Here is a 14,529-nt window from a genome sequence, read left to right on the forward strand (position 1 = left end):
ATATACAAACTGTATAAAGCCTGGAAAACTCGGTAGCTCGCAACATATTTCGCTCTTAGAGCTTCGTCAGTTGTCCGCCACTTTGAACCTGTCTTAAACTTTCTAAAATTTTTATTCATGTACTATAATATTTACTTTTACTTTTAATTCTAATTTATGTGGAATACTTTTAAATAAACTGGTGTGTCATTTCATCATGTGATGCCGCACCTAAATAGCTAAGCGTATAACGCAATAAACGTGTCTTTTCAACAGAAAGAACTCCACGAATAAACAGCGTTATGAGGCTTAACTGAGCGAGCTGAATCATATAGTTGACGATAATCGAGGAACTTTCCTTTTTCCATAATTAATAATATATAGATGTAGTCAAGCCTAAAAGCGGAGTTCCTGATTAAGGAAAAGAGGCTTTGTTTTTCTTGGATCCGCAAATTAAAAAATGATCAATTGTGAGCATGATTTGTTCAGCGTGTGATTTCGCTATTTTTTTCCCAATTAAATTTTAACAACTATACGCATTAAGCGTAACCAAGATTGTAGAAATTACCTTGCATACGGCTGGTGCGACTGAAATTTGAATCGACCAATTCAGCAGGTGGGAAAACGTTACTGTCCTGACGTCAATATCGGATTGCAAAAAGTGAAAAATATAAAGTATTTTGTCTCCAAGCTTCTAATTAATTTTGCTTTAAAAATGGGTCACTGGCAACTCACTCGTAGTTCGTCGAGTGTCGCCTGCTAAGATAATAGTTTTAAAAATAGCGTATTTGTAGTCAGGCATGATAAAAATATAAAAATCTTTGTTTTCAATGACTAAAAAAGGGTTCATTTGAAGTTTCGGTTAAAATACTGCAACCTATTTCAGCATAAAAACATTATGCGTTAAAAAAGGCGTCAAGATTTAAATGAGGCCTTTAAAAATGAGCGAGAGTTCCACTACGGATTGGCTAAAATAGTGCACGTGACTGGAATCTGGATGTGCTCATTAATAGATATTGGCGTAATTCTGAACAAAATGTACTCTTCCTTGTCAAATTAAACCCGGAATTCTCAAGGTAACTATTAGAAGAGGCCAAAGCAACTTTATTATCGTCTTTATTATTGTTAGCTGTGAAGAAAAATGCTATTATCGTGTCGTTTCAGTAGGACAGCTCGGTTTTTACCGCCGCGCGTGCTGTGGGCGTAGCTGTCGTATGCAAGGTACGTATGCAATATACCAGGGACTTTCCACGAGACGATTGTGCAAGGAACATGTCAGAAGAAAAGTCAACAACGCGCCAGGCGTTGATTTGCGCCGAAAGTTTGCGTTTGCACGAAATCCCTCCTCCTCCCCCGGAGTAATAACGGGACTTGAGCCCGCGATCCAATCGAAAACCAGTACCCGGTGGGCGGTCAACTTCAAAAAAAATATCCGACCTCGACGAGCTCTTAACCTGAGCCCACGATATGGGCACGTGATACTGTTCAGCGGATACCTTGTTTTGACAGCTGTCAATTAACTATAACATGGAGGTCCACTACCAAAGATGTACCTATGGTAATGATAGTGCGTTTCCGTAAAGAGAGTTTTTCCGCATTCTGGCCGCGCGGAAATTGGAGCGAGAGCAAAAGCTCGACGAAGCAGGGGGTGGTGATGCGAGAGAGGACACGCTCTCCCGCAACCCCTCGATTTTGAAAAACGACACTGGTTTTCACGGTTGAGTTCATTTATTGATTGGCAACTTTGTCACCGACCTGAAATCATAATAGTGCTACATGTATCTGCATACTCGTTTGGAGGGCAATTAGTCAAATGTTCGTCTTAAGACCAGCTTTTCCTGTAGTTTAACTCTAATCATTCATTAGCTTGACGGTCCGTTTCATTCTCTTGCTGCTAAAAAATATTTAACCGTTGAATTATAGAGCCACCCGGAAATCGGAAGCCTCTGTTTGAAATTTGCCAGCGCGAGTGAATTCGCTTTTGCAGGGAAAACAACTACCAGTCGCCGGCTTCTAAAATTCGTTCTTTCGCTATCTGGCCAAGAAAAACGACTCAGTAAAGGTAAGCGAGGTTGCCAAACAAGACTCTCAAAGATTGGTTGTCCTTCCCTGGTTCCTGTTTGATCTTCGCGCACGATTGATAATTAAAACAGCAGCTTAATGATTTAAAAAGCTTTCGCTGAATCCAGCGGGTAACAGAGTCACCAAATATTTACCCTCTAAAAGATGGTGTCTTCTGAGTAAAATCGAATACGTACCATCCACGTCAAGTCTAAAATAAATCTTCGCTGAGGCTAGCACAATTTCACAAACCTTCCTCCACGACATTGTGCAAGTCACGCTCGAGTTATTCCTAGAATCATTCAAGCGAACTTGATACACTTGTCAATCAAGATGACCACGCCGCACCAATCAGGAGCCCCGTTCGTGGGCTAACGGGTTTTTCAAAATCGAGGGGTTGGCGAGCGAGCGTTTCCTCTCTCGCCCGGAAACCCCTCGATTTCAAGATTTCTGTCCACGGGACATCGAATCCTGCCATCTTGCGGCTGCAAGGCGCGTGAAACTATGGTCGCTAAATGCAAATTTGTTCTTTCAGGAACCTCACCAGTTGACTAAATTCACTCAATAGGTCCACTTAAACAATATTTGGCAGAGAACATTTCACTTCAAAGATCTAATTGCAATATTTTTGGACTTACAGACACTGTGGCCTTATTCGCTAACGAAGCCCAATTTTTTTCAGATTTAGGGTGTTCTTCCGGGCGTGTTCTTTCTCTATTGCAATTAGATCTTTGAAGTGAAATGTTCTCTGTCAGATACTGTTTAAGTGGACCTGTTGAGTGAATTTAGTCATCTGGCGAGGTTCCTTAAACCTTGTTGCTGTTGTTGTTGTCTAAAACGAAGTCGGTGACCCCCCATTTATTTACGTTTCTGACATAAATAACTTATCATCTTATGGTGGAAAAAGTCTCAGAAAAAAATCAATGATAGAAAATTTCGCGCGAACGTCCTTAAGGTGGCTCAATAGTCCCAAAATGGTAAAAATTTTCAGATGTTGGAAAAACAATTTTCGGTCGCAGGCTAAGCTTAAGGAAGAAATCCAGATCTTCGAGTTGCAACAACGTTTGAGCTAATGGTTCGATTAAAGAGGTTTTTTTTACCGTAGATATATTGTAGAGACTGAGAACAATTGTTGGAGAAAACGTAATTATGTACAATGCATACACAAATTATATTTTGAAAACTCGGAAAACCCAAGTTGTATATCAAAATTTTCTTTACTTGCTCTCGGGAACGTTCGGGTCCAAGTTTCGCCTGCACAGAACAAATTTAGCAAACTTTTCCCTTCATTTTAAGGCGATTTTTTGGCAAAGGATTTCGCTGTTACTGAAAACAGCTAGTTGAAGAGCCATTGTGAGTAAAACTTCTCGACTTATCTAGATAAGAAACAGGAATTTACTTACCATAGTGGTCAGCAGCCATGACGCAGTGAAGCCAGCCTCCAAATACTATCAGAAGAGGAAGCGAAGGAAGAGGGAAACTCATTGTTCCTTAAAGTTTGTCAGGACAGTCAAATCGCTAATTTGCAGAGAACAGCTCCTTGTACAGAACTGAACTATGTCACAAGGTTCTCCAAGGGCGTCAGACGAATATGCCGAGCACCAACATTCGCTGACTCATCTCTCACATCATATCTCATTTATACCATGTATGGTTAATATTTATTAGTCCTTCTGCTTCTTCCGATAGTGATCAAGTCATCTATCTTAGCTTATATTAAACTCTTACCCTGCTGGCCGTCAGATCAGGCATGGCATCAGAACTGCATGCTATACACGCACGCCATAGCAAAATTTATAAAGAAAAGGAATATTACACAAGGAGTACACCCCTTTTTTATAAGAATATTGTTTTTTTCCAGCCGAAGCTGAATAATCTTTTTTCCTGCTGATTTTAAGCTGAAAATATCATTGTGAAGATTCTTAGATTACAGCGCATGACTTTGCTGTTTTTTTTTTTAACACCTGCAGGCGTTTAAGTCTGATGACGCACACAACTTCTTGTATTCTTGTATTCTTGTCAAAACAACCGGCCTCGGGTTTAGTCTAAAAAAATATTCTTAAAATTTCGCAAATTACAGCCTCGATATTCTTATAAATATTATATTTTTATAAAAAAGAAAGAATGAAAGAAAGTATTGAATTTGTAAATAGCTATAAGCCTCACACAACAGGAATGCTTTCCTCCTGAAGAAAATTGAATTTCTTGGCCACTTATATTGCCTTTTAACGAATTTTAAAAACATTTTGCTCCAGCAGTCTCGAGTTAGTTACACAACAAAGAAAGTTCAACGGATTCGAAGCAAATTTTTTTAGCGTTTGTGCAGCAAATAATCCGAAAATAAATAGCAACATTCAAGTAGCGGGTTCTCTCACAGCTTTTCTGTTGTTTAATTTTTTTGAGTGTTGCAAAAATATTTACAAGTCCTACAGTTCCATTAGGTAAATATTCTTTCAACTAACACATAGTGTGTAAATTAACCGCTTTTCGTTAATTTGTCCTTCACAAAGGTGATTTTTTACTCGTGTTGTTGTCGCTGATGGTAACGGCAGGAGATTTGTCATAATTACCAATTTAATGGGTTCTTAAAAGACACCTAAAGGTTCGCTTAATTAGTACTGAAAGGCACCTCGAAGCAAAATTACAGCGAGTGCAAAAATGTGCCGCAAGTTTTGTTAACAGCCATCATGCAAAAATGGCTGATGTTATCGGATCAGGATGGCTCTCTGTAAAGGAAAGAACCGAATGGCATCTATTAAGGACAACCCATAGAGCTTTATATGATACCCACTAGCCGAGTTATTTAACACTACAGAGACTGATTTGCATGTTCAGTCGCGTGTAAAAAAATTAGGAATTGATTATTGTCGGTAATTGCGAAATCGCCTCGACTACGCGTGGCGGGAAAAACAGGTCATGTGACCTAAGTTTTAAAAAGGAAAAATTCATCATGTAACGACATTCGAAGCCAAGTCAATCAACAGTCGTAAGCATAAACATCAAGATAGCGATCAAAGGGATCTGACACTCAGGAACACAAATTGTAAGTTTCGAAATCGTTTGTCGCTTCGATTTAGAATGTTGTAAATAGTATTTAATCTCGTAATTATTTCACTTTCAGTTGACTATGATGTAACCACGGACGCAAGGAGCCGTGTAAACTCTAGTTCAAATAAATCTGACAACGTTTAAAGAGGTGGGTTTATCCTCAAAATAAGTAGTGCCTTCAACCATAGGAGCGAATCAGAGACGTCCAGCTACCAGGAATCTACGCTCAAGTGCTACACCGCCACTGGTTGTGCTCTTTGAAACAGGAACATTTCAAGACTCAGCCTCCAGGTTATTCAACAGTCTACCAGATGACATCAAGCTTGAGTCTAATGTTAAAACATTTGCGAGGAAAGCTTATTAGTTTTTGAAAACTAAGGCCGAACTCAGATTAGATTGTTTTGAATCTACATAACTAATTATTTTTTACATACTCGTGTTTTCCACATAGTTTTTACCTGCAAATTATACTGATACTGTATGTCTATACGTATTTTTAATTTTTAGTTAGCATATGATGAATGTAGAACTACTCTGTAGAAAAATCATCATCAAACCGTTATTATTATTACTATTATTACTATTATTATTATTATTATTATTATTATTATTATTATGTTAATTGCGTCTAAAGCTGGACAGTGAGGAAGCACGCTAGCTTTGCAACAAGTTCCCCTGCGCTGCAGGAAAGCTTAAAAGCTAAGAAGACATTATTTTGTCCCGTTTATTTTCGAGGAACGCGAGAATTGAACAATTGAATCTAGAGAGTCTGGATTCTTTTTTCAAACCAGAATTGAAAGAAATATGTAATTGTAGTTTTTCTTGCCTGGGTAGTTACCTTTCGAACATGTTTCAAGAAAAAATATTACAATACTGTTCTTTGATAACCATTCAGATGTTTTCTAAATTGATGCTTATACATATGTGTTATTGAACTAGGGTGAGATCTGGAGAAATGTTGGTTGAGTTTTTTTCGAGATTTTTGTCTTTTACAAGCTGGCTCTCAATATCATGGCGCGTTTTGATAAGTAATGGTAAGTAGGACTTCTTGTCGTCCAATTCGGTCTGTAATCATACGAGTGATAACAAAATCCGACCGGAGTCCGATTTGTTTATCACGACTATGATTACAGACCGAATTGGACGACACGAAGTCTCATTACCAATTAATTATAAAAGCTACAAGAGGAATAGCCAAGTTATGAAAGAAAGGGAAAATTTGCATTAAGAGACTGCCAAACGAGGCGCAAAATTAATTGTTTAAATGGACCAAGGTTGCGATAGATTGATTTAAGCTACAACTTTGAATGTGTTTAGCTTATTGAACTGTCCGATAACAAATGAGCTTTAAATCTAAGCGACACACATTCACGAAAAATCGAAAATTGCTTTATTTGCTGCATTGTTTGACTCTGTGTTGAATGTTTACATTTTACGTTGTTTTACGGTGTAATAAAAAGCTTGAAAAGTTTCCAAAGTTGAAAAATTTCGAAGCGGCGCGGTCCGTAACTGGGGACAAAAAATGGAATAATCCGGACCGCTGGAGCGCGGGCGATTAGCCAATCAGATTCAAGGACCCCCGAGAAGCTAGAGAAAAAAATAAAGAAGTTTTCTTAGCTGTTGTTGTTGTTGACACCACGGAAGCAAAAGACGTTTCTCAAAATGGCCCCATACTCTCGTCTGAATTGCACATTTGTTGCAGCATATATGATGGGGTTGATGGTACTACTCAAATAGACTAAGAACGCGTATGTAAGGTACACCCGTCGCGGCAAAGTGTGTTCCCCGCGAGCGGCGTCAATGTTATCCATGACAGAAACAGGAAGCCAACAACATGTGAAACCGCCCACTACTGCTGCTAAAGTCTTGGTCACTTTTGCTTCTTTCACGTTTGCTCTAAGTCGCTGGAGATCATTTGCGTTTGATAAACGTCGATTAGATCTAGACACAGTACGAAAGACTTTGGCGTAGCAGAATGTGATTATAGCTAAAGGTGCTGCGACGTAAACACACTCAAGAAAGACAGTATAAGCAATATTGCTTTCAAATGTGTACAAACACATCGCTTTGCCCGGCTGAAACTCAAATCCGCCGACGTTGAAGAAAAATGGAGGAACAGATCCAACGAGAGCTACGCACCAAACAACAGCAATGTACATCAAAGCTCTTCGTTTTTTGAACAACACCGTGTAGTTTTCTGATTTCACAACGCAGTTATATCGACTAACTGCAATTAATCCCATAGTCTGAAGAGACACCAGTCCAAATGTCAAAGCTCCGAAACCATGAAATCGGCAAAAACTCTCGCCAAACATCCAGCGGCCGTGAAACAGAGATACAACTGTAAAAGGCATACAGAACATGGACATGAGAATATCGCTTACGCCAAGGGCTATCACAAACATGTTGGGAAGCGTACGAAGTCTCTGGCTTCTGTACACGGCGTAACAAGTTAGAAGATTGCCAAAGAAGGCCACGATATTGATAACAGCAAACAAAACTGTTTCGGTCCACTCTAGAGCTTTAGTTCTTGTGGCAAGCTCGACAGAAAGTGATTCATTCATGACTTCGTGATCACGTAAGATGTAAAGCTTGCGCTGTAGTATTTCAGAGCTGTGTGAACCCTTAGCACTGTTTAGCTGTAGTTAATTCGGATGTGCCTTCAAAAGAAAGATTGAGGACGTCCTGTTCGTCTGTTGGAGAATGCCAGGTACGTTTTTTAATCGAGGACAGAAAATTAACAGCAGATTATTGCTGATACCCGTCACGGTTGCCATTGAATTTTTCCACAAACAGTAAAATAAAACAACAACAAACAATTCAACAGAAATACTCGATTTTGATTGGTCGAAAGTAGGGGCGCGTTGGGGTTTTCAGTTTTATGGTTCTGGTTATTTTCAGATCAGTTTTTCGGTTTTTGCACTTAAAATATCCGGTTTTTCTGTTTTGATATCTGTTGCTGTTTTTGATGTTCTTTTTAAGCATTCGGTCATCAGTTTGGTGATAAGAATAAGTTTTTCGGATTTGGTTATTTGCTCAGTGCCTGGTTCCTAGACCTATTTATTTTACATCGGTCAATTCATGTAAGTTCACGAGCTGTGCCATTTAGATAATTTTTGATGCTCCAAACGCCGATGCTGCTGGCTAAATCAATTGCGTGTGAAACCCCTACAAGTCATTCCCTCGATGACGCACGGAAGAGCGTCAAAGTTTTATTTGTGGGCTAACAGTCTATGTGGAGCTAACCGACTTACATTCATGTGTTATACACGAATTAAAAAAAATAATTCCATTTGGAAATTATAGAGTTATCTTCTTTATTTCTGGAAGTGGAAGCGAATATTAGTTTTCATTCTCTAATGAGGGTTTTGCCTGGATACAGGCATCTATAACATTTAATTGCAGTTTTTGGGGAAAAAATCTGGCATGCGAGAGACTAACAGTAAGTTAAAAAGGGACGCCAATATATATAATTTCAACTGAAAATGCTCTGATCGCTCAAACAAGAAAACGTACATTTCTTTCGCTGGTGTATCAAGCTTGGTGGATTCAATTTTGTGAATTTGAAGTTTTAATCATTATGCTTGCGTTTTTTCGGTTTTCAAAGAAATCTTGAGCGGTTTTTCGGTTTCTAGTTTGCCTCAATGTCCCCTCCGAGATCAGAGAAATGAAACGAGAAGTGCTACGTAGGAGTTGAATTAAAAATTCTAAATTTAGCAACAACTAAGCCAGGAAAACGATAAGAATATTGCCGAGATCTTTTAAAGACCTCAGTTGTGACTGAAATACTCCAAGAAGTCAGGGTTTCGAAGTCTTGCGGGTTTTCTAAATCTTGTTATTGTTTACTCAACGGAATAGCCTTATTCAAAATTGCCTTATATTCTCGTCTAAATCGCATATTTGTGGCACCATATATGAAGGGTGCTACAATCCCGGACAAAAGTCCTTGGGTCACTTATGTATCTGTGTTTTAAAACTGAAGTTTGAAAAAAACGCTGCTATATCCTTCAAAAGCACGTTGCTGTCCCCCCTCCCCACCCAACACAATGTTGAGAATCAGTTGAAATTGCAGGTACTAGTTTTCAACTTTCTATGAGGGTGGGGGGCGAGGTTAGGTAGGTAAAGTAGTATTCGCGTCTGGCGTGTGCGCAAAAGCGCTGAAAGTGCAAATTTGTCCCAAGACTTTTGTCCATGATTGTAGCTTGCCATAATAGTGGAGGGGCGAAGAACAAACAAAAGTGTCAAGCAGGAATAACGACATTAACTGTTTAACTTCCTGTCACTGTCGTTTATTTAATATTTTAACGCATTTATTTCAAGATAAACGAATCACTTTTATATGTGTACAATTGTGCATGCACAGTTCTAGCCAAGGAGACTAGAGATGCGTAAACTAGCTTTAGGGAAACATTCAAGTTGACGAGTCCTTACTAGGATGAAACAGCTGCCTTAGGGGCCGACACTATAGTTTTTCTTTACAATTTTAATACACAGTCGAGCAAAGACAGGAGACGGGAATAAATGAAATTGTCCACAACCTACAGACAATGTTCCTGAAGGAACACAAAATTCTCAAAGAAATAATAATCATGGGAAAATGTGATGGCCTGTAAGGAGAAGATATATTATGATGAGTTGGCTATAAGATATAAACACTGCTACTATTTTAGGTTGTTTATGTCACTCACGCAAGAAAATCTTCCTTGTTTTCACCTCTGATCGGTTGCCTACTACGTAAATGGTTTGAATATTCATTGTACCCTAACGAACACATGTTTGTGGTGCAATATTGCGTGACAGCACGTAACAGTTGGTGACAGCACGTAACAGCGCGTGACAGCACGTAACAGTTCGTGACAGCACGTAACAGTTGGTGATAGCACGTGGGAGGCGTGGTGGCCTCATGTTTAGCGCGCTGGACTCCAGATCGAGCGGTCCTGGGTCGAGCCCTGGGCAGGGACATTGTGTTGTGTTGTGTTCTTGGGCAGGCACTTTACTCTCACAGTGCCTCTCTCCACCCAGGTGTATAAATAGATGCTGGCGATCTTTCTAGTATAACAGCAGTAACAACAATGATGTTATAATGTCAAAATGGCTTTGTGGTGCACTATAATAGCGAACTCCCAAGAGGGAGACTAAGACCGCCCTAACGCGCTGAGGTGGGCGTTATGACTTTGCATGTGCGACCGCAAATTTTAAACGCGAGCAGAATGCTCAAGTAAATTAAGGCAAGGGCCCCTAGTTATTCACCAGGAAAGTTAAGGGGTAGTGTATCTTTTGAAGCTTCAGTTGTAGCAGCATGAAACTTTGTCGGGTCAAAAGGTTGACAGTTTGTGTCAATTTGGAATGTCGAAAATATGCAAATTAGGTCACGTGACCTCTTCAAGCCAAAAAGTCTCTTTTGTTGAATGGGAACACTTTTCTTATGTCGTTAAACTTTGATGTTAGTTTCATGAGTTTAGGGTCATTAAATACATCGTTTCTGCGCTTGGAAAAGTTAAGATACTTAAAAAGAAACTTTTAAAAAGACAAATCACTTTTATTGGGGGACTGGGTGCTAATAGAATAAACTGTTTATTTCCAGAAATAATGAACTATTCAACAATTGCCAAGCACAGTTCCTTTGCTGTTGTCATTAGGACTTGTCCTGTACCAGTTCTGTTGAAACATTCTTTTTGCAAACTGTTCCCATTTTTGCTCAAAGATTTTCCACGATTTTTTGGCCGTATCAAGTCACGTGACCTAATTTGCATAAGTTTGACAAGTTAAAAATAATCACTTTAGAAGATGTATTTGTCTCCCAAAAGTTTATGTTGTTATGAACCAAGCCTCAGAACGTAGACCACCCCCTAACTGTTTTGAGGAAAATAATTGCTGACCCATGCCTTAATTTTCCTGAGTGCATTGCGATGCCAGCGAGACAGGCGAATTCACTTCAGAGAAACCTTCGCAAACTCATTGTTTGGTTATTTTGTTGAAGATACTTTGAATAGAAAATAGATCGACCTTCTCGTACCACCAGTGTGATTAATACCTCGTAGATGGTACTCGTGATGTTTGGAAAACACTCAAATTGCACTCGTCTAAAGACCTTGTGTTTTCTCAGAGGAAACTGTATTAGAGCTTTTGATTTATGGTGAATGCGATAGCCGCTATGCTTACTATAATAACAGTTGTCACCTTTTCTCGTTTCACGCAATCATTAGACGTTTTCGTCTGTACACGAACTCCTTTTAAACTTAAAAAATCTAAGTTATAGGTATTGGTGGGATATTCCCTCCATGCTTCGCTCTTTCGCTTCCTGTTCTTGATATTTTGACAATCCGCTGACCAATGTAGAAGGCTTTCAAAGTCGTGGCAAAGTTCAAGTTAAATAGCAGTGGATATAAAACGATTCCTCATCATTATCATTATCATTATCATTATCATTATCATTATCATTATCATTATCATTATCATTATCATTATTATTATAGAATTTTCGCATGAACGTCTCCATGAAGTTGTCAGGTTTCAATGTAATCGACTGCTGAAAAAGAAGTTTTTAAAAATAAGAAAAAGACAACAACAAAAAAAAGGACAAATATGATGAGCTGTATGAATTTTCTAATGATCCAAACCGTCATTGAAATTTTTAGAAGAGAAACAGACGGAAGCATTGAGGAAAATTCGAACGATGTGCTTCGCTTTTATTTACACGGTACTATAAATAAATACCGTATGTCCATGACGAAATGCATGATATTGTAACGTCGCCGAGGGTCGAGGCAAAGAGACGCACACGAGCGCAAACAGACTAAGTTCTTCACAACACAGGGTTTATTTTCAACTCTCTTTACATTACCTAACTCCGGTCCTAAGTCCTAGATGAACACAAAGGGCTATACAGAACAAAACGAAGAGGCGCTATCCCAGTTCATAAGAAAGCCTCTGTTGCGGTCTAACCACAGGAAATTCCGTAAGAAACAACAATACTTGACTGCGTATACAAAGAAGCTTTGCAATCATAAACATGTGTGACATTCGACACTGGTCACGAAATCCTAGCTTCGCCACAATATGAACAAATAGTTGATAAACAGAAGAAAAGATATTACATAGGGCTAGGGTTTCTGCAGTCACTGATATCGCCCTGGAAAGGAAAGAAATTATAAAAAAAAAAGAAGCAGTTTTCTCTTGAATGTCTCAAGTAATTCGCGATTGCATTGTTTTCGCATTTCCACAAGTAGTGATTGGTTTAAAAAACTCACACTATTCCCAAGCTTCGGGCCAGCTACAGAATCTTGCATCAAGTTTTTAAAAGGCACGTGTGTATACGGAGAAAATGAGATATATATATATACCCTATATTGATATCAACATTATTTGATTTCTTACTCCCTGCTAGAGCAATAACAAATCACTTGACGACTGGTTCGTCGGGAAAATCAGCATTTCTTTTTTCTCGAATCTGTTTTCATACGTTTTCCTTATTTGTGGCTTGAGACATGGAAAGAAAAGGAGACTGAAATTTGGGAGCGAGAGAGAACGGGCAGAAGATCTGCAAGGAATAAGATTTGGAATTCAAATTAATAAGGTTTAGTCCTCCAATACACAAAAGTGTTCTGAAAAACTCGATACTTGGCACGCCGAAATGTTTTTTAGGCCTCAACATTGAATAGGATGAATGAAGGACAATAAGAAATATGAAAACATGTCCCAAATTTTGTGTCTGCATACATTCCTTCATTCAAGCTACGTAAGCACAAAACGCTACCCGAAGGACACCCGGTATAAAACCCTCTGGCACTCGTTTAAACTAGGGAAAGAAAAATGTCGGGATCACTAAGAGCGAACTTCCTGCGGTGATCTGCACAACGGCTGTCTTCGTCGCGACAATGAACGTGATACGAAGGTAGCACTTCGCCTTCTTTAGGCCGTTCCTAACCTCTGAACACCAATCCTTGCTCACTCCGTAGTCTTCCTCAAGTTGTTCAACAATTTGGGTGATTCTTTGGAAACCTTCGGCACCGTCAGCGGATACATTGTCCAGTCCTTGCAAAGACTTACGCTGAGACGCTTCCCTCAATTTAAGGACGCAGTACATTGTTGCACGACTTAGTGGTTGAAAGCCATCGTCTTCACAAAATACCACATACTTATACCACTGATTGCAAGCAAAAAAGTACTAGTCGTATGGGTACCCAGGTTAAAAATATTTAAATTACTCTATTGATAAATACCAGTTCTAATTTAAAGGAAAAAGTTATGAGAATAAAATAAACGTTGTCTGTACGACGAAGCATGCCTTCACTGTTTAGACTGAGAGTCCTAAAGCTTTTTTAGCATGTATTCGAATATCTTATGACGATAAGCCCGCCTCCCACCCCACCCCGCGCTGTACTGTTTTTACTCAGCAGCTGGTCAGCGGTCACGTTTATGGGGTAAACATGGCGATCACTTCCTGATTACCGTCCTTGTCGATCACAAAATCAAAATACCCGCGTGATATTGCCTCAAAGATAAAGCAATTATGTTACTTGATTCGTACTTCACATTCGAATCGAAGCTTAGGTGGCACAGGTTATTTCTTACGGTGGAATCGACGAGGGGAATTCCAACACTAGTTGTAGTGTTTGAAATTTTGGAAGAAATGGTCGCATGGGGATGTAGGAATGGTAAGTTTAATGAACAATTTCAAATTTTTCCGCTAGAATTGAAAGTAAAGTTCATTTGAAGGCTTTTGCATGTATTTCTGACGGTTTTAGATCTACCTGCTCGATTTATATCTACTACGCTCCATGTTGACAAGTCCCTCAAAATGGCGGCCAAACTTAGAGATTGCCGAAAATTAGGTAAGTTCACGGAGTTGCAAAGTTTTAGTAAAGGTCTGTAGTTACCTTTTCTGTGGCACTTACTTCCTAGCTATGTTAGCTGGATCAGTTAAGAACGCCTCACTTTTTCAAAAATTTACCTTGAATTTGATCGGTTTTCGCGTGTGACTTACAACACATAAGAAATGAGCTAAATCTGTGTCTCAAGCAAAATCGACCGGACTGCTCTTACAGAGACACTCTTAATTTTTTGGCCATTTGACGATTAATGGTTAACCCCATTGAGACCCTCTCGTATCACTGACAGTATTGTTTGGCAACACGAATTGAAGCCACGTGTTACTCAGAGTCAGAGACACTCAATCCCAACTTTGAACGGCTGATAGAAACACGGGAAGGGGAGAAGTGAAGCGTGAAGGATATTCACGGTTCTGGCAGTTTCTGTGTTGCCATTAGAGTCGTTAACATTCTCATCATCTAGATTATTGGAAGATAAACAAATCACTGCGCACTGGTATCTACCAGCTGATTTGTCAGTTAGACATTGCCTGACTTAAATCAAGCTTAATATATAGATTAAGGCCAGCCTGAAAGCGTAGCTCCTGGGCCGGTTGTTCAGAGCCCGATT

General features: G+C 39.3%; 1 protein-coding gene across 1 annotated transcript; it reads right to left on the reverse strand.

Annotated features, from left to right (window-relative positions):
* Positions 1–6,455: 6,455 nt before the first annotated feature.
* On the reverse strand, positions 6,456–8,157 carry LOC149104447 (melatonin receptor type 1B-like). Its single transcript, XM_089270924.1, has one exon. The coding sequence runs from the start codon at positions 7,650–7,652 to the stop codon at positions 6,702–6,704; it is 951 nt and encodes a 316-aa protein (XP_089127050.1). The 5' UTR covers positions 7,653–8,157; the 3' UTR covers positions 6,456–6,701.
* Between the last annotated feature and the right edge of the window lie 6,372 nt (positions 8,158–14,529).

This window comes from Orbicella faveolata, unplaced genomic scaffold (assembly GCF_042242905.1).
Source record: "Orbicella faveolata isolate gen_17 unplaced genomic scaffold, um_ofav_v1 contig_34, whole genome shotgun sequence".
Taxonomy (NCBI): Eukaryota; Metazoa; Cnidaria; class Anthozoa; order Scleractinia; family Merulinidae; genus Orbicella; species Orbicella faveolata.